Consider the following 20,870-nt stretch of genomic DNA (forward strand, 5'->3'; position numbering starts at 1 on the left):
TGTGTGGATGACTTCCAACCTTACTGTACAGCACAGAGCACAGAGGGACAATATATGTAATCAATATATGATGCAGAATGAACAAGTAAAGACTGTAAGCTGAGTCTGAGGCTCATGCAGGACATTTCATAGTGAGGTGTCTTTGGTTGGATTATTCAAACATTTACATCAAAGCACCAAACTCATTTCTCACAGATGAAGGTCATTGATTCAGAAGAACTTTTTCCCCTCGATTTAGGACGTGTCTGTTTCCCTCTGAGACGTGTCAACACTGAAAAGTATAAACATTTGAAATTATGGTTTTAGTTATTATTCATATAGATAAAGATTTCCAATATTTTAAATAAATGACAAAAACAAGCAGGCTGCAGTTTAATCAGGACAGCAAGATGATCAACATGCTGCCCTGACGAGAGAATCACCTGCTTCATCTTGTGTTCGATGCTTCACAAGTTTGGAGGTTTTTTCCTGGTTTTTCATGAATTCGTTTCTCTTGCAGGGACCTCCTGGAACTAAGGGAGAGAAAGGTGAACGGGTAAGCTCTCTGTCTTCATGTTATTACTTCCCCCAGTCACAAACGTCCTGTCTGCTGACCTGCACATTGAGATATATTGTTGTGTTGCAGCAGCAATGTCAAACTCAAGGATACACAAACAGCAGACATTCATCAAAGTATTAATATATGTTTTATTAATATGCAGTAAACATTAGTCACCGTTTCCTTCGTTGATTACAATAATGAAATATCAACATCATCCAATAAGTAAATATAATATGTGTGTATTTGAGTTTCATAAAATAAATTTACTTTAAATTTGCTGTAACTAAAAATTTGACACCAGCAGCTGAAAAAGAAACGAAACAAATCTGCAGATTTATGAGTGAATTTCAGTCCTAATAATTTGAGTCTGTAGCGCCTTCATAAAACGCAGAATATGAATCATTTAAAAACACTCGCACATAACTACGTGTGTTTTATATGAACATCGTGTGTTTTTTCAGGGAGATCTCCAGTCGACAGCATCAGTTCAGGCCATTGCCCGACAGGTCTGTGAGCAGCTGATCCAAAGTGAGTTAAAAAACCCCAAACCTTTATTTGTTAATAATAATAATAATAATAATAATACTAATAATGTTTGAACTGAACTGTTTTCAGGCCACATGGCGCGCTACAACAGCATCCTGAACCACGTGCCAAGTCCTCCGGTGTCAATCCGCACAGTTCCCGGACCACCGGGAGAGCCTGGTCGAGAAGGACCCCCAGGACCACAGGGAGAACAGGGACCCCCAGGCAGACCAGGCTTCCCAGGACAAAATGGACAGAATGGGCAACCAGGAGAAAGAGGCAAGTTTAGCAAAACAGTAAAACTCTGTTACTGTTTAAAGCAGAGTGAACTGAGGGGCTGCCACACGGCCCAGAATAAAATGAATACAAAATTATTTTGAACTGCAAACGATGCAAAGCTGCACTGGTTCAGTCTGACAGCAAAAAATAAATAAAAAGTCAGAAATGTGCAGGAAAGGTCGAACTTCCTGACTTTCTCCATGTTACAGTGTATCTGTATGGAATGACACAAAATATAGAAATTTAAGCAGTATTTATTTCTGTTGTGTGTTTCCAGGACAACCAGGAGAGAAGGGTGATAAGGGATCTCCAGGTGTTGGTGTACAAGGACCCAGAGGACCTCCAGGACCACCTGGTAACTTATTTTCCTGCTAAGCCTTTCTGAACCATCCCAGTGATGCAGTGAAGAAAGTCCTGAACATGATTGTCTGATTAGTAAAAGAAAAAATGTTTCACATGTTTCACATGGATCATTAAGATGTTGTAAAATCCACAAATTCAACAGAAAATATAATTTTTTATCAAATGTCTTAACTGACATGGTAAGATAGATTATTAGTATTAGTACTAGTGTTGTTGTTGTTGTTTTTCTGAACTGAACCAAAAAATGTGAACAAATTGTCTCTAAAATTAAATAGTTGATATAATTTTTTCTATAGTTTTAGTTGTTGAGGTGTTCTTAAGTTAATTCTGAGTGCCATTTAAAAATGTCTTAAACATTTGTTACCTGGAAACGTCTGGAAGTACTTTAACTACTCGACTCTGACCATAAAATCATTAAAATAATCACTTTGATAGCTGCAAAGTGTTTTTCTGTCCTCTGACTGACAGAACGCAGGAGAAAACACAAACACATGTTGTGGTAACTTCGGGCTCACAGTCGGGGTTCTTATGACTGATGATGAGTTTGACCTCAGAGTGATTCTGTAATTCTAACATTCAGTTTTGTTTTCTAAACTCTTCATCCTCTTCCTCCCAGGACCCCAGGGACAGGGCAGACCAGGTAGCTCTGGACCCTCAGGACGACCTGGAAATCCCGGAGTACCCGGTCGGCCCGGAGCCCCCGGACCCATCGGCCCCCAGGGGCCTCCGGGTTACTGTGATCAGAACTCCTGTGTGGGCTACAATGTTGGAGGTACGTAGTCTCAGAAATATGAGGAAACTATGATCCACCAGTGTTATCAAGACTCTAATTCTGGTAGTTTGTGCTGCTTTCTCTGGAGTTTTTCATCAAAGAAAAATACTGAGCTCTTTGCTCTTTGCCCTGGAGCTCGTTGCTCTGGAGCTCGTTGCTCTGGAGCTCTTTGCTCTGGAGCTCTTTGCCCTGGAGCTCTTTGCTCTGCAACTCTTTGCTCTGGAGCTCTTTGCCCTGGAGCTCTTTGCTCTGCAACTCTTTGCTCTGGAGCTCTTATTGTCAACCACATGATTAAAGCAGCAGCCTCCACCGTGACTGTTGTGTAATTACAGCCACAGACTGAAGAGGCTGTAATGAGACAAACCTGCATGTTTGTTCAAATATGTGAACAGAAGAAACTTTTTAACTGAGCATGAAAACATTTCACTGCTGATTGTATTTGGACTGAAGTCATGAGGACAGATGTTCAGTTCTTGTGGTTCATTTTCACACTGAAAAGCTGCCACTGAGTTAAACAGAGTGCATGTCACAGAAGTGGGCATGAAACACTGCGTGTATAAAGGTTCATTTACACTCTGGAACCCTGCTTTCAAAAACTGACAGAAATTTAAACCTCATGAAGCTGAATTTAAGAAAAAAGTGACGTCCGGCCACAAGGTGGCGCTAAACATGTTCTAAGAACTTTAGACACTTATTTCTTAATTCCACCTTAACAATCAGTCTGTGCCGGTCTGTGAGAGCAGCCTTCATGGTGTAAATGAGCCTTTATACATTTAGTGCTTCACATAGAGTCATCCACCCACACTCAGTGTATCTGAAGGTGAAACACGTTCAGATACACTCACAGCTAAGATGCAGGATTCAGTTTCACAAACAGCAGTGTGTGTGTTGAAGTTTAAAAACACAGAAATTCATCTTCAGTGTGTGATTTTTACATTTTGTACAATTTCAAATATCATGCAGCGCACTGGGCTCAGAAAACAGACTCGATGGAACGACAGAGACAGAGATGATGTCTTTAACCATTTAGCCTCAAAGTGGTCGTGCTACGGACTTTAAAGGCTCATTTCACCCAAAATAATCAACTCTGAGCAGAATTTGTTGAGACAGTTTGTTTCCGAACATTTGAGACAAAACAGCTGAGTTTTTAAAGTTTATTTATTCTGCTGCTTCTTATTTTAAATATCATACACAGACTTTTACAGTGGTAGATTTTTCTGTTGATGCTAAAGATGATCAAAATGAGGTTCAGTTTGTTGAACTGAGACTAGATGTTGAGTAAAGATGCTGATTATTTGACTTCAAAGTGACAAATAAAAGAACAGAATATTTTATTGTGGTGAAAACTCATTTAAACGACAGATCTTTGAACATCAGCTCTGGAAGGAAGTAGAAGGAAAAAGCCTCAAAAACATGTTTTATTCCACACGTGGTCATAAACTCTGCATCTTAACATCTCAGTTGGTGCTAAATCACTCTGTGCAGTGAGTGTGGGTTTAATCTGTCGCTGGAAAGATGCTCCATGCAGGGTTTTCTAATGCATGCATTAGTTATTAAATGTCTCCATATAAACATTCAACAAATGACTTTACAAAATCCACATGAAAGTTGCAGGTGATGAAGCAGCACTGCAGGCAGATGTTACCTTGCAGCATCAGTCTGTTCTCCCTCCTGCTGCAGGCAAAGACCCAGGAGGCATTTCTATCTGAGCAGCTTCACAGCTGATCCCTCACATGCATCCTGATCACTGTTAGTTTGCACCAATCACAAGTCAGCAAACATGTTTTTGAGAGGCTAAAGAAAACCCTGCAGGAGTCATCTTCAGCATGTTCTGTGCATGTTGGTGCTACATCACTGATGTGTTTGAGGTTAAAGGTCACACAGTGGCCTAAACGGAGTGTGCAGCTTGCAGTCTGCAGGGTGGTCATGTGAGTAATGTCTGCATGTTGTAATCACTCTTCTGTCTCTGTGTTTGTGTCTCCACGTCTCTGTCTTCACCTTCTTTTATCCCCCATAATAACCCACAACAGAATATTACTGAGACGTTCACAAATAATCAAACAGGGCTGTGCAATTCATTTGTTTTGTCTCGTGCTATAAATCCAATGCACCCTTTTTCCTTCCCAGTGTCCACTTTCACCCCCTCTCTAAAACCTTAAATCCCTGACAGTCAGTGGCAGGTTCAATGTAGCACCATCAGAATTATTGCTATGATCCAAACAACCCCACATGTTAGACCACATGTGACTTCAACCATGATGTGGCTTCAGTTAAGTTTGCATACACTCATGATGGGCGGGAATGTCGTAGTAATTTGGAGCTTTTTAGGATTTCTTTGAACTCTTCTTTTTCCAGGCTGGAATGATTGTAAAGCTTAAATCTTTAATGACTTATGGATCTGGATTAAAAGTATGCAAACACCCAAACTAATATGTGGTTAAATATACCTTCAGGCAAGCTGCACCTCAACCAGATGCTTTTGTTAGCCATCAACAAGCTTCTGGCATATTTCTGACCTGATGATGGACCAGTCATCCAGGAAGAATTGGGAGAGATCGTTTAAATTTGCTGGTTTCCTGGCAGACATTCCTGATCTGTCAGAGGACTCACAGGACGTTGACCATAATCATAACACTTTGTAAGAGATATATTGCTCCCAGTATTACACAGACATGAATTACTTAGAGAACAACATGTAATTATATATCATCATCTGAGCTGATCATCAGCAGATGTAATCTTAACCACATCAAAGACCATTATTATTATTATCATTATTATTACTTCCTGTAGTTGTAGATCCCTAAAAGTCAAACGTAGATTTGGTCCACATGAATCTAGAGTGGCTCACTGAGGTGCCGTATACAAACAGCACTACTTTATGTGATGCATTTGTTGCTTGTTTTAATTTTTTGTTGTATTTTTTAGGAGCAAGAAAAATATGGAATTATCAGTAGTTTGATAAAGAAATACTGTGAACATTGACACGGTCGTCCTCTCCTTACCTTTTCTTCTAGATTATGATCATCCAATTCCTCTTTTTTAATTCCCAGACTCCACTGACTTAATACAAACTCCTGTAACTCGTCCTAAACACTCATCTGCACGACAACTTTGAATATTTTTGCACGTTAAGTATCCAGATGCTTATCATTTGAAAGACGATATCTGAAATCTGTTACTTAAAATATGACAGTTTGAATGATGTCATCCTTGGCTGGTAATACTTAGACATTTGTACAAAATGTCTCACAAAACGTAAACATCAAAGCTCAATCTGACTTATTTAAAGCTTTTTATCCTAACGACCCTCAATATTGTCAACACTGACTTTCTAACCCAGACTCACACATCCTGACTGGGTAACCCAAACTTTAAACTCCTCACCTTATTAACTGACTCATAAACCTGACCTGGTAACCTTTGGTAACCCTTGTCTCTGTGTCTCTTGCTCCTTCCTTCTTACCCACCCCTTTGTTCTTGCTAACCCAATCAAAACCCTACAAATTGCTCCAAAACACTGCTTCCTGTGGTGGCGGGGTCGGCCATCTTTGTTTTGGGCTTTTCACTGCCTATCCGCCGGGCTGCTGGTTGGCTCATTGCCTGGTTGGTCGGCATCACAGAAGGCGAGGATGTCACTGACGGCGGCGCTGTCCCCGCAGTCCAACTACCACCCAGCGTCTTCCAGAACTACGGCGAGGTCGAGGAAGACGATCCGTACCGCTACTACCAGCCCAACTACCCGGCCCCTCGACCAGTGGCGCCTGATGATCCCGCACTGGCCCTGGGTGACATTGAGCTGAGGTCTCCTGGCGTCTACCGCACCTCTCGGAGTGTGAAGGAGGAGGAAGAGAAAGTCGGGACGAAGAGGCGACTAAAGAGAGGCGCTGCGCGGACTAACTGAGAGGAGTTGATTCTGATTGGGCGGCTCGGAGCTGCTATGGACTAATCAACAAGTGCCTGATGTAAAGGATTTCTTATGGACATTGTAGAGGGACGGGAAGGGATACCAGTCGGGACTATTGTAACATCTATGCTACATTAAGAAAACTTTCAAAACAATTTACATTTTGTTTTTCATTTGTCAACAATATTGTTTGGAAATCGTCGGATCTTAAAGAGGGTTCATGTTTCACAGGTGAACTGTTCTCACAGACTGTATAACAAAGGTTCATGTAGCCACCAATGACGTTCCCCGCTGGTTTCTAACGTTTCGTTTTGAATCCTGTTTGGTTTCCTGATGCTGTTTAAAGAAGCAAGGGATCAATGTGAGAAACCAGTGGAAATGGTCAAGGGGTCGTGACCTCTCAGTTCATAGACACATTAAAGTGCAGTAACGTGTCAAAACTGGGCAAAAATACAGCCGTCCATTATTTTTAACTGCTTCAATAAGGATCATGGGGAGGAACAGAGTCTCTCCTAGTTAACACACAGTGAGTGGTTTATCACAGGGCTGTCGGGCTGTTTGCTTCAACCAGTGGAATATTTAATTCTATCCACAAGAAGGGAAACCAGTACAACAAGAGACATAACCACTTATAGATACACATGGAAAATGAACACTAGGAACACTGGTGCCCTTCTCATTGTTCAGTCATTAACAGTTGTGCTTTCACATGTACTGACCAAGATGTAAACGAGCTAAATGGGCCTCAGAATGTAAATGTCTTTGAAGCAGAGTTTGAATCTCTGCAGTCATCAGGACACAGCTGCTGGATCCAGGCTTAACTTCAATCTACGACTCTATACTCCATCGACTTTAATGTCTGCATTAAATTCTGTCATTACAAAGTAAACAGCTTGAAGCAGATTGTTGAACAAAGTAAATAAAACCCTGACAAATATCTAAATGTACCACTGCTTACCTTCAGTCCCTCTGATGATAAATGGTCCCTCAGCTAAATCAAACGCTGCTCGCTCAGTCCTCACAACAGCAGCTGAACTGCTCTGAACTCTGCATCTACACACAGATGATCTAAACTAATGGAGCCTTAAACCACGCCCCACTTTATCATTTTTATTCTTTATTGGACAGTTGATTAAATAAAGTGGGTTTTAAAGAAGACTGAAAACGACTGATTTTGACCCTGAAAGTTTCAACTTTAACTGGTTACTGAGGTCACAGATCGACTGTCAGTTTCCCCACAGGCTTCTGTCAAACGCTGCCACCTTCTGGTCATCAGAGAGAATTTAGGGTTCAAGGCTAATCAGACGTAGAAGCTACATCCTTCTTTTATATACAGTCTGTAACTGTCCCTGTGGTCGTTAATCAGAGACTCGTCTGTCATTTATATTTTTAACCTGGTTGGTTAAGTGCCTCCAAACGGTCCAGCAACAACTTATTTCAAACGGTCTCCTTCATTATTTTTTCTTTAAAGCCTGTTAGTCTTACAAGATTTTATTTTACTCTGTTGCTTCTCTGACAGAGAAAATAAAATAAAAATATCCAAAAGGTTTTGATTTAAATTGCAAAGTATTTGATGACAATGATGTAATCTGTTAGTGTGTTGGTCCTGTCCTGCATCAGTCTGATTATTACCTCCAGTGTCTTTGTTTTAAAGCCTTTTTATGTAAAGTTTTGCATGTTTTTGTTTATTTCAGTTACCATGCAGTGTATCATTTTCTAATCATAGAGCCATGCAAACATTTTATTGTTACATATTCATATTATTTTGTAGTGCAGGTGTTGTCGCAGTATTAAGCTCAAACTGGTCTCTGTGTTTGGGGAGGCTGATGAAAATATAAGTTGTAAAAACTGAGATTCTTTCTGTGTAAATGTATTTTGGTTCAGTTTGTCAACCCACAGTTTTACTCAGAGAAGCAAATTTAACAAAGTTTAGTTGGAAAAAATGTTATTTTTCACAACGCTCTGTTTCTTACTTGGTGTTTTTATTTAGTTATCACTTCATTTCTTGTCTTTATATTCAGACTTTAATCCTTTAGTCTCATTGTCTGAAAAAAATCCCAGTTACGTGGAGGACTGTGCTTTTATTCAACCTTGTTTGATGTGAATTTGGCCAGAATTTGAACTTTGAACTTTCCTTCTGAGTTTAGTGTTTTGAAGCCTTCAGGTCTGTGAGGAGAGCAGTTCCCTCTACACCTCCGACCAGAATGTTTAAAAAATAAAATCGAGGAATTAATTTATTTTTCACTGGTGTTGATTTCTGAGAACAATAAAACTGAAGTACAACCATCAGTGCTGCCTGTGTGTGTGTTGGTTGTAAATGTGTTGCTGGACTGAAGTCTGATTAAACTTGAAGTGAGCAGGAAGCCTGTTGGAGCTGCAACAGCAGGAGGCTGACTGGAAACTTTCAGGTGAGTCGAAGTTTAAAATTACACACATTATATTTGTTACACAGCAGACGATATTTAATATATTTAAGGGACAATTTACATTAAATGAAAAAACAAACAAACAAAAAAAACGATTTTTAATTTTTTTGTAGTTTATTGCACTTTTTTGCAATTTATGTAGTTACTATGGACTTAATCTACACATGTTATTAAAATTTGGGCTATAATGGTTGTATTGATGTATAGCAACTGAAATGCTCCCAAAAATGGCACTACAGCATGTAAAAATATAAAGATAAGCTCTGGCGGACTTGGTTCTTTGGGAATTATATCATTTTTATATCATGTTTATTCTTGTATATCCTTTTTATTAAGCTTTGAGTAGTGGCATTTGATGAAAACATTTATTAAACATATAGTTTACGAATCAGGACAGTTCTATGGTAGGTCTTAAAGGGTTAAATTTTGGTAACTTTAAAAAACAGTTCATTAAAATACCTCCATTTTTAATATTTTCTGTCGTAATGAGATAATTAGTTTCAACTCAGCAGCTGCAAAATGTACATAATAACATGACTTTTTTAGATGCGCCTTCTACAAATAAATAAATGTGTCAGTGTGAACTATTTATGCATCTTTATTTTTACTAGCAGAGACAATAACAGGGCAGTGTGGTGCTGCTTCTGGGTGGAGTTTGCACATCCTCTGGTGCTTGGGTGGGTTTAATGCAAGGGTGGGGAACTCCAGGCCTCAAGGGCCGGTGTGCTGCAGGTTTTAGATGTGTCCTTGATCCAAGACAGCTGATTTAAATGGATAAATGACCTCCTCAACATGTCTTAAAGTTCTCCAGAGGCCTGGGCCCTGTTTCAGGAAGCCGGTTTAGTGCAAACTCTGAGTAAGTAAACCCTGAGTTAACGAAAACTCTGGTTTTTCGGTTTCACAAAGCGAGTTCAGCTGAAGCCTGAGTGAGTCACCATGACGACACACTCCGTGAAGCTAACCTGCCCCCTAGTAGGTTTACTACAACTAACCCTGACTGTCTCCGCCCCGTTGTCGGAAACCTGACAGTAGGAAGTGTCGGACATGGCGTGCTCCTTCCTTGAAGAGCCAGTAGATCGTGAAGCCCAAATTCTCCGCAGAGCTCTCCGCCGGGAGAGAGTGATTAGAGCGCGTTTGGACATTTTATCATTTCCTGATGATTTCCTGTGTGAACGTTACCGTTTTTCAGCACAATCTATAATTTATTTGAATAACATCCTCAGGCCTAATATTGCTCATGTGACACATCGCGGACATGCTCTCAGTTCTGTACATATTATTTGTATTGCACTTCGGTTTTTTGCAAACGGGAGCTTTCTGTATAATATTGGTGACGCTGAGCACGTTTCCAAGGCTACCGTCTGTCGGGCAGTCAGGAATGTTACAGTTGCACTGAAACGTCTCCTGTACTCGTCTGTGGTGTTCCCCGGTCATAGACCCACAAGATTTATCAAAGAGGGATGCCACAAAATTGCAGGTATCAGGATGAACGAAACTTAATCCATGATGTGGTGATACTTGAACTACTACTTAAATTTTACATTTATTCTCACGGTTCCCAGGCGTGATTGGCTGTATAGATGGCACTCACATTCCAATCATTGCTCCTTCAGTAAATGAAGGAGACTATGTGAACAGGAAGTCTTTCCACAGCATTAATGTACAGGTACATAGTTCCCTGTAGCATTTCAAACTAACAGATTATTTCATTATAGTAATGGATGCTAATTTGTGTTCTCTGCACTGTGAAGATCATATGTGATGCTGCCAACATTATCACAAATGTGGAAGCCAACTGCTCAGCCTCTGTGAGTGGTGGTGGTGGAGGACCCCCACCTGTTTTTCGGGCCTCCGCTTTTTTTTCCTGTTGGCTATAACGGGTCACATTTGAGCATACAGAGTAAGCAAATATGTACTTGTAATGTGCTCAGATAATTTCAATAAGTGCTTACAGAGGGGAAATTAATGTAGCCTCTAACTGCAATTGATTTACATTGGACAAACAGACCAAGCACTATGGCTCATAATACAATTACACCTTACCCGTTTGGACTATATTTTTATATTTCATTTTTACTTGCTGCCAGGAACGTTTGGGGCCTGTTGGGTTGCACCTGCGCTCACATCACATCACAAAATAAAATGTATAAAATAACAAATGAAATAACATATGATAAAATAACGTGTTAAATGGGTGGAAATCCCTAGATCAATGTTTAAATTAACACTCACGCATTGACTCTGTCGGCTATGTTTTGCCATGCATGCTTCCTTTCTTTTGCAGCTGAGGCTGTGTTACTTTTTTTCCGCAAAATTTGCATGTTATCGGCAAAATACACTGACCCCGCCTTCTTTCCCTCCGTCTCCATGGTGACTCGCTTAATCTGTGCTCCACTAATCAGGGCTTTATGTATCCTCGTGCGCGCGCTTAACTTGGGGTTAAAGCAACTCCGCGTTGACTGAACTACTTGTTATCAGCCTTTCTGAAACCGAATATTCCGAGTTGGACAGTTCGGGGTTACTCAACCCTGAGTATCGTTTTTCACTCTGAGTTTTCTAAACCGGCTTCCTGAAATAGGGCCCTGGCCTGACCTGTCTCCCCAATGTGATGTTTGTGTGTGTGTGTGTGTGTGTGTGTGTGTGTGTGTGTGTGTGTGTGTGTGTGTGTGTTCTGTAAGGCTGTAAACTCCACCATGTGGAGACAGAAATCCATCTATTGTAACCTGGGTGTGAAGCTCAGCACTGTTGTCATGTTCAAGTAATTTGGATTTTTCTTTAAAGATTTTTTTTGGTTGTTTTTTACAGACCTTGAACACACAAGGTATTATTAAAATGGTAATTCATGCTTGAAGACGGTTCTTTTTCCTCATTTTTAAGCCCACTGCACAAACATTAGTGTGTCACTTCATGTGCCTACTTACGCTCTTTAGGATGTACCCGTCCTCAGGCTTTGGAAATACCATTTTGATTTGACAAATACTAATACTTATGCTTTAAGAGCTGAGTTTCATTTAGTTTTTATTATTTATCAGCTTGTTTTATGAAGTCTTACAGTCGGGTCCATGTGTGTTTTTATAGCTTTGCCTCTGTACATCATGACAGTAGATTTGAAATCAAACAGATACGATGTGATTGAAGTGCAGACTTCCATCTTTAATTCAAGGAGTTTAACAAAATTATTACATTAACTGTTCAGGAATTACAGACATTTTCGTTCAGTCACCAATTAGAAGTCTGTCAGTCAGTCTGTGATTTCACAACAACCGACCTTTGCTTTTATTTTTCACTTTGACTACGCTGTGAGCAAAACTTAAAGTCATAATACCATGATAGTTATTTCACACAATTGTACCTTCTGACTGAAGCAGTTCAGTTTCTCTATTAAAATCCTTGGTAAGGTTTAAATCTGATACAGTGCAGTTACATGTTACACATGTCAGACTGAGAGGTGACCAGCAAACTCTCAGTAGATGTCCCTCTCACAGATCCAGTGTTTCGATCCAGTGTTGGTGTAGTTCCATGTTCCTTGTAGATCCATAAATACTTTGAAGTCATCCTCAGGATCTAATTTTGCAACTGGACTCCAGCCTCTGTTGAACAAGTACAATGTTGTTACAGGTAAAACCCTGAAAACACCACAGAGTATTTTGCAGAGAGCTCTTAGCAGTGCTTAGAAACACACATCAACATATTCTCCTGCTGAACTATTTAACTTCCATTTGTCTTCCCCAGTATTCCCATTATTACCAGTTATGCAGTTTTCACACATGAACTGCAGCTCTGAACATTTCTATACAAAATGATGCAGGATGCATGAGAACCATATACTGTAAATAAAAGATGGACGTTGCCACTGTGACATCACCCGTTAGTTACAAAGCCGTGTTTTTAAAGCCTCCTGAGGATCTGGCCTTTAAATCCAGGAACATCACATCCTCATCAGTCACCTTGGTAACCACACAGTCCCCTCCCACTAAAGCGTACCTGCTTTATCACCTGCTTTGAACATTAACAGCAGAATAAATGATTAAATGAAGATCACTGTGTCCTGTAAATCTTAAACTGAGACCATGGACTCATAGAAAAGTGTTCATGAGGACTTGGATCACTGCAGCTGAAGGACATTTTCCCACAGACGTCAACACAAGCTGACCTGTTTATGCAACCACAGGAGACGCCCCCTGCTGGCTGTTAGAAATAATGCAGATTTAAGGGATTTCTACATTATCTTGGTGAGAACATAAATGTTCAGTGTAGTCAGATCAGACCTGAAATGATCTTTAACAAACAGTAACTGTGTGGTGTGAGCGAGTGGGTGTCATGTATCCTGCCTCCTGCACACTCTCTACAGACAGCAGCTCCTCCATCAAGTATCTCCAGCTGGGACAAACTCTCTCCTGTTCTGTGCTACATGGAAAAAGGACGATTTATTCAGCGTCCCGTCCTGATTCTGTGACATTGTTCAGAGTTCATATGTGAAAACGCCCATAGCTTTTATCCAGGAGATAGATCACAATTTTATAAACTCTAAATTAAATTTCTCACATATGTGCTAGTGGTGATCCGTCCACCCACTCCCACTCCCACGTCTTTGACCAGTCTTTTGTCTGTGCCTTTCTCTCCAGACCGATCCAGAAGTCTCCACGTTTATTCAGCTCTCTGAAAAATTCCTGACAGTTTGTCAGAAACAGGAATGGATTAGTTTTTCGTCTCATTCCAGTTTCTATAGGAGTGGGTCCATGACAGTAAAGAGAAAAATAAAAATAAGAAAATGACATATGACCTACTGAAAGCTGACTGTACTAAAAGACGACAGAATGATGAATAATGTCTTAAGTTAACAGTTATGACACACTTACATGTTTGCGCCTGGTCTTTATCACCAGCAGATCTGCTCCTCTCCTCTCACAGTCTTTCCTGCTCTCACTCCAGTTTTTCCTCTCAGTAGAAATGTAGTAACAGCTGCACTCAAATCTTTTCCATTCTTTAAGAAATAACTCATCGTCAACATGAGGTCCAGTTTCAAATCATGTAATAACAGTTTAATAAGAGTTAGTTTGAGATGTTTCTCACCTGTGGTGTTCGCCTGTGTTTGGTTTTCCTTTCCAAACTGGCAGTTCATCCTTTCCAGATCCGATGTCAGCTTCTCGTTCTCAACCATCAGCTCCATATTCTTAGATATCAGTGTCTCATACTTAGATGCCAGCTTTTTATTGTCAGACATCAGCTTCTCTGTATCTTATGAGAACCATAAAAAGAGACAGTTCAGTGATGTAGAAACAAATGAGGTCATCGGGGTTTTGAATGACTCATGTTATGGTTTTAAAAATGAAAGTGAGGGCCTCACAGCGTATGCACACGACTATGAGCAGTGCTAACAGCAGGAGAGCCAGAATTAGTCCAAGAACTCTGAAACGGTTTCTTTGGACTGCTGGGAGATGATTCTCAGTGTGCGGCTCTGCAAAGTAAAACAGAAGTCACAGTTGGACAGTTGAAGTCACATGACTGAAGCATTTCTTCCTTTATTTCATCTCAGCAGATAAGAACAAACAGAGTCCCGCCTACTGCAGAAAACAACCACAAAACAGTTCACAGGCATCAAGGCAGCGATGCTGATAGCTGTTAACTAGCTGCTCTGAGTTCATGACAAACTGAGCTTGTAACAGTGTGCTGATGGGGAATATGATACTGCTCTAACATAAACTGTCTTTATGACAATATCAGGCTGTGTTTGAAATGTTGTATTTGTCACAGAAGGTTAAAGTCTCTAAGTTTATTGAGAAGATGGAAACAGTCTCTCCTGATTCCTGATGCCTCAGTATTTGATACTTACCTCCGTCCTGTGTTGAAACATGGACCTGATGGTCTGTGCAGGAGTCCACATTCTCATGGAGGAGGACCAGTCCCTCCAGTCTCTCTCCTCTGTCCTCTCCTTTGCTGTATTTCACATTCATGCTCAACTCTGGATCCTCATCAATGATGGAAGACATTTTAAGATGCTCAGTTTTCAGCAGTATCAGTTTCCTGTGCAGCAGAGCCGTCACTCAGTCGCTGTGTTTCTCTGTTAACTGGAGCTTTTCTATGTGAAGCTGATTCTGATTCTGCAGTAAATCATAAGTAAATGTTGGTCCTCTGTATTCTGATGCTGCTGTCGCTTCGCTGTCTCTGTCTCTCTGTGAGCTGCTTTCAACAGGAGGTACAGACGTCATGACAGGAAAAGCTAAACCACATTTTGTTCATAGTTAGAATTAAAACTGATAACACAAAGTCCAGATAAACAGAATCAACTTTCTGGGTTTGTTGAAGGTTTGTTCAACAAATTAAACTAAATTTCCTTCAAAATAAAATGTTTGCATTTTATTTTATTTATTTATTCATTCATGATTTGAGTTTATGAACTCTACTTTTTCACAGATATTTCTTTGTTGTTGTTTTTTGGACAGAGACCATTGAAACAGTAAAGAAAGTGGGGGGAGAGAGAGGGGCTGAGCTGCAGCACAGAGCCTGGGCTGAACACGAACCTGAGACTCTGCAGTACTTTTTACTGCTGCTAGTTTTTCTGTCCTGACAGATGTGATGATCTGATCTGTGACTAAATAAGAACACAGACGTGTTTATATGACAGCCGAGTCACATGATGGAACAAATTTATAGGACAAAATGATAAAAGTGCATCTGAACGGTTTCTGAAAATATTTTTATCTGATATGAAACTCACGAATACGTTGTGCAACATTTAATGTGCCACGCATCCTCGTGTCCTCATTTGACATCATCAGATGTTACAGCGAGATAAAGTGGAGAGAGAGAGAGAGAGAGAGAGAGAGAGAGAGAGGTTGACAGCGAGTCTTGAGATGTGAGAGACTTGTCATGTTTAGTGTAACAGTTGGTGAAATGTTAGTATTTGACCACTAGGCGGAGCTCTTGTAATGATAATGTAACTAACGCATTTTATTTTGTATGTTTTATTTTTGTGTTGAGCATGTTAACATTTTCCTTTTTTGCCTACCGGATTGGTGTAAAGTTAATTTGATACATGGAAAGTAACCAGTTAATTTTGTAAGTATAAGGTAAGGGCAGAGGTCACTTCCTGTTTTGGGAAGTAAGGTCAGAGAAGCTGCGCATGGTGACGGTCTAGCTGTGTAAAAGTCAAGCTAAGAAAGAAGAAATAAGCCCTAAGTTCCAATTACACCGGTTTGTCTACTTGCAGGCCAAAGTGGTATGTTTGTTTATATTTTGTGAATTTTATATTGTAATATGTTTTAATGCTGAAATATAATTTTCTTGTACATTTGTATTCACCAGTTCTACGGTGTACCTGTACGTTAAGAGAAGCACAGTAAACATCAGTAAAGAAGAACTCTCGTGTCTCTCGTGTATGTGTACAAGCCGGCATATTTAGCGTGTTTGGAGTGTGTAGATACCAGTGTTGGGCAAGTTCCTATGAAAAAGTAATTAATTATAGTAACTAGTTACTTCAAAAAAGTAACTGAATTAGTAACTGAGTTTCTAGATTCTAAAAGTAATTAATTACTTGAAAAGTAACTTTTGTGTTACTTTAAAAAATGTTTAATTGGCCATTTTTAACTACTTTTGATGTTTCCTCCACATTTCACCTTTAAAAACTATTTACTTGCCTTGTTTGGTCTCATTGTTTTCAGCACAACCTCACGTGTCTGAATTTACAGTCATGTTTTCATTTTGACAAACTGTATTAACACAACTGATCTAAATCAGACAAAAAACTGTAACAACCACAAACATGTTTAATGATCATATTTCATAACTTTAAATGCAAATATAAACTGTCAATTTTAAAATCATACGCACAAGTTTTGCAAACAACAAAGTTATTTGCATCCATTTAATTTTACCTTGATTTTTTAAATAACCATTTCAAACTATTTACAGAACAATCAGCTGTTCTTCAACAAGATGTCACACAAATTATTTGTGACACTCCAAATGTTTCTGTCCACTATAAAGGAAACATCACAGCCTGATACCTGCAGGTCTGACAGCAGCAGGTGTGTCACTCCTGTTTCTACCTGGAGACAGCAGTCGCCTCATTGTTCTGACACACAACACAAAACTATCCACAACACTACACACTAACTACACAAGACAACACACTAACTACACACTCCAAACACGCTAAACGTCACAAATCTCTCTCTCTCTCTGTCACTCCTAAAACTTCCCCCTCTTCCTAAACAACCAAATGTCATGTTGCCATATCATTTTTTAATTGGTCGACATGGTGCATTTTTCCACCAACACAAAATGGGTGTTTTTGTTTTGTTTTTTTTATTTTTTGCTCATAAGCAGAGAGGTCTCGCTGCGCTGTCCTTAGACAGCAAACGTGACGAAACTATTGAGGAAAAAACGCTGCGTATATCTTGTTTATCATGACTCTGGTTTTACGTGGCACAATTTACAAACTGGTATATGTCACCTTGTTGCTTTGTCATCTTGAAGTGGTCATGTGATTGGCTTACCACGACTACTTTATTCTTCCTCAGTCAAACAGCAGCACTCGTGCGATTGTTTTGCCCCCTGAGCTCCAGGTGTTGTGGCAAAAACTGATCGTCTACCAGAAAGTGATTGCCGTCCGTGGGCAATCTGTAGCATCCAGATTACTTACAGCTACTTACGTGCAACTGATATAAGATGCAGTAAGCTGAACACAGCTTCAACCGTCTGTTTGTTGAAAAATAGTAACGCGACCGCATTTTCTTGTTAGTAACCACAGCTGGACTGGCGGTGATTTTTTGTTTTTACGGCCGATGATTATTTATTTCATTTTTTAAGTAACGGTATAAACAATGAAAGGTGGTGGATTGGCCAGATGCTGGCCGATGTGTCAAAATAACTCAGTTGTTTGGTGGTGGCTGTGGCGGAGCTTCCACAGAGGCCAGCAGGTGGATGTTCATAAGGTTAGTTAGTAGATTTGCCGTCCGGTACAAACGGAATCGTCCCACATTCAGAGAAAATATTACGCGGTAAATGACGTCAGTGCGCACACTGTTTCTGAGGAGGATGTGCGGAAGTGCTTCAGGAAGGTGAACGCACGCAAAGCTACTGGTCCGGACGGGATTCCCGGCCGCGTCCTCAAGTCATGCGCGGCTCAGCTGTCTGGAGTGTTTACACACATCTTCAACCTTTCCCTCTCTCTGTCTGTAGTCCCAGCCTGCTTCAAAATGGCCACCGTCGTCCCTGTACCCAAATCCTCCACCATCTCATCATTGAACTTCTGGAGACCTGTAGCCCTGACCCCCATCGTGAGCAAATGCTTTGAGAAGCTGGTCAGGGACTTCATCTGCTCTGCACTACCCGACTCACTGGACCCTCTACAATATGCATACCGCCACAACAGGTCCACTGATAGACGGACAGACTCCCACGCCCCACCCTCCCCTCCCCAGGGACATTGCTTCAGACATTGACCCCCAACACACCTTCCACCTCTCCCCCCTTCACCCTGCCCCTCCCCAATCAAGACTCAACGACCACCCCCACCCTCTCCAATCCAGACTCAACGACCTCCACCACACCTCTCACCCCCCTTTCCTCCTCCCTGAAACTCAGAATACACACTGAGGATGTGAGCCGACTATTCCAGAAACAGAAGCCCAGGAAAGCCCCCGGACCAGACGGCGTCTCACCCTCCTGCCTCAAAACCTGTGCTGAACAGCTGGCTCCCATCTTTACTCGCATCTTCAACAGATCCCTGGAGCTGTGTGAAGTTCCCTCCTGCTTCAAACGCTCCACCATCATCCCTGTTCCCAAGAAACCCACCATCACAGGACTGAATGACTACAGACCTGTCGCCTTGACGTCTGTGGTCATGAAATCCTTCGAACGACTGGTGTTAGCCCATCTGAAAGACATTACAGGCCACCAGCTGGACCCTCTGCAGTTTGCCTACCGGGCAAACAGGTCGGTGGATGATGCAGTGAACATGGGGCTGCATTACATCCTGCAACACCTTGACCGCCCGGGAACTTATGCCAGGGTCCTGTTTGTGGACTTTAGTTCGGCTTTTAACACCATTGTGCATGAACTTCTTTCCTCCAAACTCTCCCAGGTCATCGTGTCACCAGCTACCTGTCAGTGGATCACCAGCTTCCTGACAGACAGAAAGCAACAAGTGAGGCTGGGGGAGATCACCTCTGAAACTCGGTCCCTCAGTATTGGTGCCCCTCAAGGATGTGTCCTCTCACCACTACTGTTCTCCCTCTACACTAACGACTGCACCTCCAATAACTCTGCTGTCAAACTCCTAAAGTTTGCAGATGACACCACTGTCATTGGCCTCATTCAAGATGGTGATGAGTCTGCATACCGGCAGGAAGTTGAGCGGCTGGTACTCTGGTGCAGTCAGCACAATCTGGAGCTGAACACTCTTAAGACTGTAGAGATGACAGTGGACTTCAGGAGACATCCCTCAACTCTGCTCCCCCTCATCATATCAGACAGCCCTGTGTCAACTGTGAAGACCTTCAAGTTCCTGGGTACAACCATCTCCCAGGACCTGAAGTGGGAGACCAACATCAACGCCATCCTCAAAAAGACCCAGCAGAGGATGTACTTCCTGAGACAACTGGGGAAGTACAGTCGACACAGCAGCTGCTGATCCAGTTCTACACTGCGGTCATCGAGTCTGTCCTGTGCTCCTCCATCACAGTCTGGTATGGAGCAGCCACTAAACAGGACAGGAGCAGACTGCAGCGGACTGTACAGGCAGCAGAAAGGATCATCGGCGCCCCCCTGCCCTCCATCCAGGATCTGTACCTCTCAAGAACCAGGAAACGGGCAGGGAAAATCATCGCAGACCCCTCACACCCTGGACACAGACTTTTTGATCTGCTGCCCTCTGGCAGACGGTACAGAAGCCTGCAGACCAGGACCACCCGACACAGGAACAGTTTCTTTCCCCTCGCCATCTCCCTTCTTAACAGTTGACCTGTCACACTGCCAGACTGCAGCTGCACCTTATGTACATTTTGTAGTATTCATTCCACCTCATTCATTCTGTATTTTATGTATATACGTTCAGATTCGTTATTTATAGTTGGGTTACATAGCTTTGTGTATGTATGTGTAATGTGTATATATAGACACGTGTGTGTGTGTGTGTGTGTGTGTGTGTGTGTGTGCGTGTGCGTGTGTGTGTGTGATTTACATTGCTGTGCTTGAGAGCCACCATCTACCGGAACCAAATTCCCTGTATGTGTCTGCACATATACTTGGCCAATAAACACGATTCTGATTCTGATGATGCCATAGCCCTGACACTACACACTGCCCTGTCACACCTGGAGAAGAGAGACGCGTATGTGAGAATGCTGTTTGTAGATTACAGCTCAGCATTCAATACCATCGTTCCCTCGAAGCTGGACAGGAAACTGCAGGATCTAGGACTGAGCAGCTCCCTCTGCAGCTGGATCCTTAACTTCCTGTCTGACAGACGCCAAGTGGTCAGACTGGGCAGCATCACCTCATCCCCCATCACACTGAACACTGGTGCTCCACAGGGGTGTGTACTGAGCCCTCTCCTGTACTCACTCTACACCTACGACTGCACAGCCACTAACAACTCCAACATCATTGTGAAGTTTGCGGACGACACTACAGTGGTGGGTCTTATCACCAATGGTGATGAGACGGCTTACAGGAAGGAGGTCAGCACCCTGACCCACTGGTGTCAAGACAACCATCTCACCCTCAACGTCGCAAAGACAAAGGAGTTGATAGTGGACTTCCGGAGGTGCAGAGAAGTACACACCCCCATCACCATCAACGGCGCTGCTGTGGAGAGAGTGAGCAGCTTCCGCTTCCTTGGTGTACATCTGGCTGAGGATCTTACGTGGTCAGTACACACAAACAAAACAGTGAAGAAGGCGCAGCAGCGCCTCTTCTTTCTCAGGAGACTGAAAAGATTCGGCATGAGCCCCCGCATCCTCAGGACCTTCTATCACTGTGCCATTGAGAGCATCCTCACTGGATGCATCACCACCTGGTACGGCAACAGCACCGCCTACAACTGCAAAGCTC

General features: G+C 41.8%; 2 protein-coding genes and 1 long non-coding RNA gene across 4 annotated transcripts in view; 2 read left to right on the forward strand and 1 right to left on the reverse strand.

Annotated features, from left to right (window-relative positions):
* The window catches only part of LOC120746580, a 25,190-nt gene continuing 4,320 nt past the window's right edge, over nucleotides 1-20,870 (forward strand). The window contains exon 1 of the long non-coding RNA XR_005698884.1: nucleotides 1-201. This is a non-coding gene — a long non-coding RNA (uncharacterized LOC120746580). The remainder of the gene's footprint in view (nucleotides 202-20,870) is intronic.
* LOC120746568 (collagen alpha-1(XIV) chain-like) lies at nucleotides 250-8,676 on the forward strand. 2 transcript variants are annotated; one of them, XM_040051992.1, is made up of 6 exons: nucleotides 250-535; nucleotides 1,003-1,069; nucleotides 1,157-1,345; nucleotides 1,623-1,700; nucleotides 2,325-2,480; nucleotides 6,104-8,676. In XM_040051992.1, exons 1-6 carry the CDS (start codon nucleotides 479-481, stop codon nucleotides 6,382-6,384), a joined length of 828 nt encoding a protein of 275 aa, XP_039907926.1. In that variant the 5' UTR covers nucleotides 250-478; the 3' UTR covers nucleotides 6,385-8,676. The 2 variants fall into 2 exon arrangements, with proteins under 2 accessions (XP_039907926.1, XP_039907927.1); XM_040051993.1 differs by having other exon boundaries at nucleotides 253-535; nucleotides 6,143-8,676.
* On the reverse strand, nucleotides 11,855-15,127 carry LOC120746570 (CD209 antigen-like protein A). The gene is made up of 6 exons (XM_040051994.1): nucleotides 14,647-15,127; nucleotides 14,161-14,271; nucleotides 13,887-14,051; nucleotides 13,673-13,797; nucleotides 13,359-13,483; nucleotides 11,855-12,403 (listed from the first exon to the last, which is right to left on the reverse strand). Exons 1-6 carry the CDS (start codon nucleotides 14,801-14,803, stop codon nucleotides 12,277-12,279), a joined length of 810 nt encoding a protein of 269 aa, XP_039907928.1. The 5' UTR covers nucleotides 14,804-15,127; the 3' UTR covers nucleotides 11,855-12,276.

This window comes from Simochromis diagramma, unplaced genomic scaffold (assembly GCF_900408965.1).
Source record: "Simochromis diagramma unplaced genomic scaffold, fSimDia1.1 OVJJ01000171.1, whole genome shotgun sequence".
In the NCBI taxonomy this organism is placed as follows: domain Eukaryota; kingdom Metazoa; phylum Chordata; class Actinopteri; order Cichliformes; family Cichlidae; genus Simochromis; species Simochromis diagramma.

Excerpts from the sequence above, each read along its gene's own strand:
- LOC120746568 (XM_040051992.1), top strand. The coding sequence starts at position 479 with ATGAATTCGTTTCTCTTGCAGGGACCTCCTGGAACTAAGGGAGAGAAA. Across the intron at positions 536-1,002 it reads AGGGAGAGAAAGGTGAACGG|GGAGATCTCCAGTCGACAGC; the intron begins GTAAGCTCTCTG and ends GTGTTTTTTCAG. Across the intron at positions 2,481-6,103 it reads TGTGGGCTACAATGTTGGAG|AAGGCGAGGATGTCACTGAC; the intron begins GTACGTAGTCTC and ends TCGGCATCACAG.
- LOC120746570 (XM_040051994.1), bottom strand. The coding sequence starts at position 14,803 with ATGTCTTCCATCATTGATGAGGATCCAGAGTTGAGCATGAATGTGAAA. Across the intron at positions 13,798-13,886 it reads AACACAGGCGAACACCACAG|AATGGAAAAGATTTGAGTGC; the intron begins GTGAGAAACATC and ends TATTTCTTAAAG. Across the intron at positions 12,404-13,358 it reads GGATCACCACTAGCACATAT|AGGCTGGAGTCCAGTTGCAA; the intron begins GTGAGAAATTTA and ends CTTGTTCAACAG.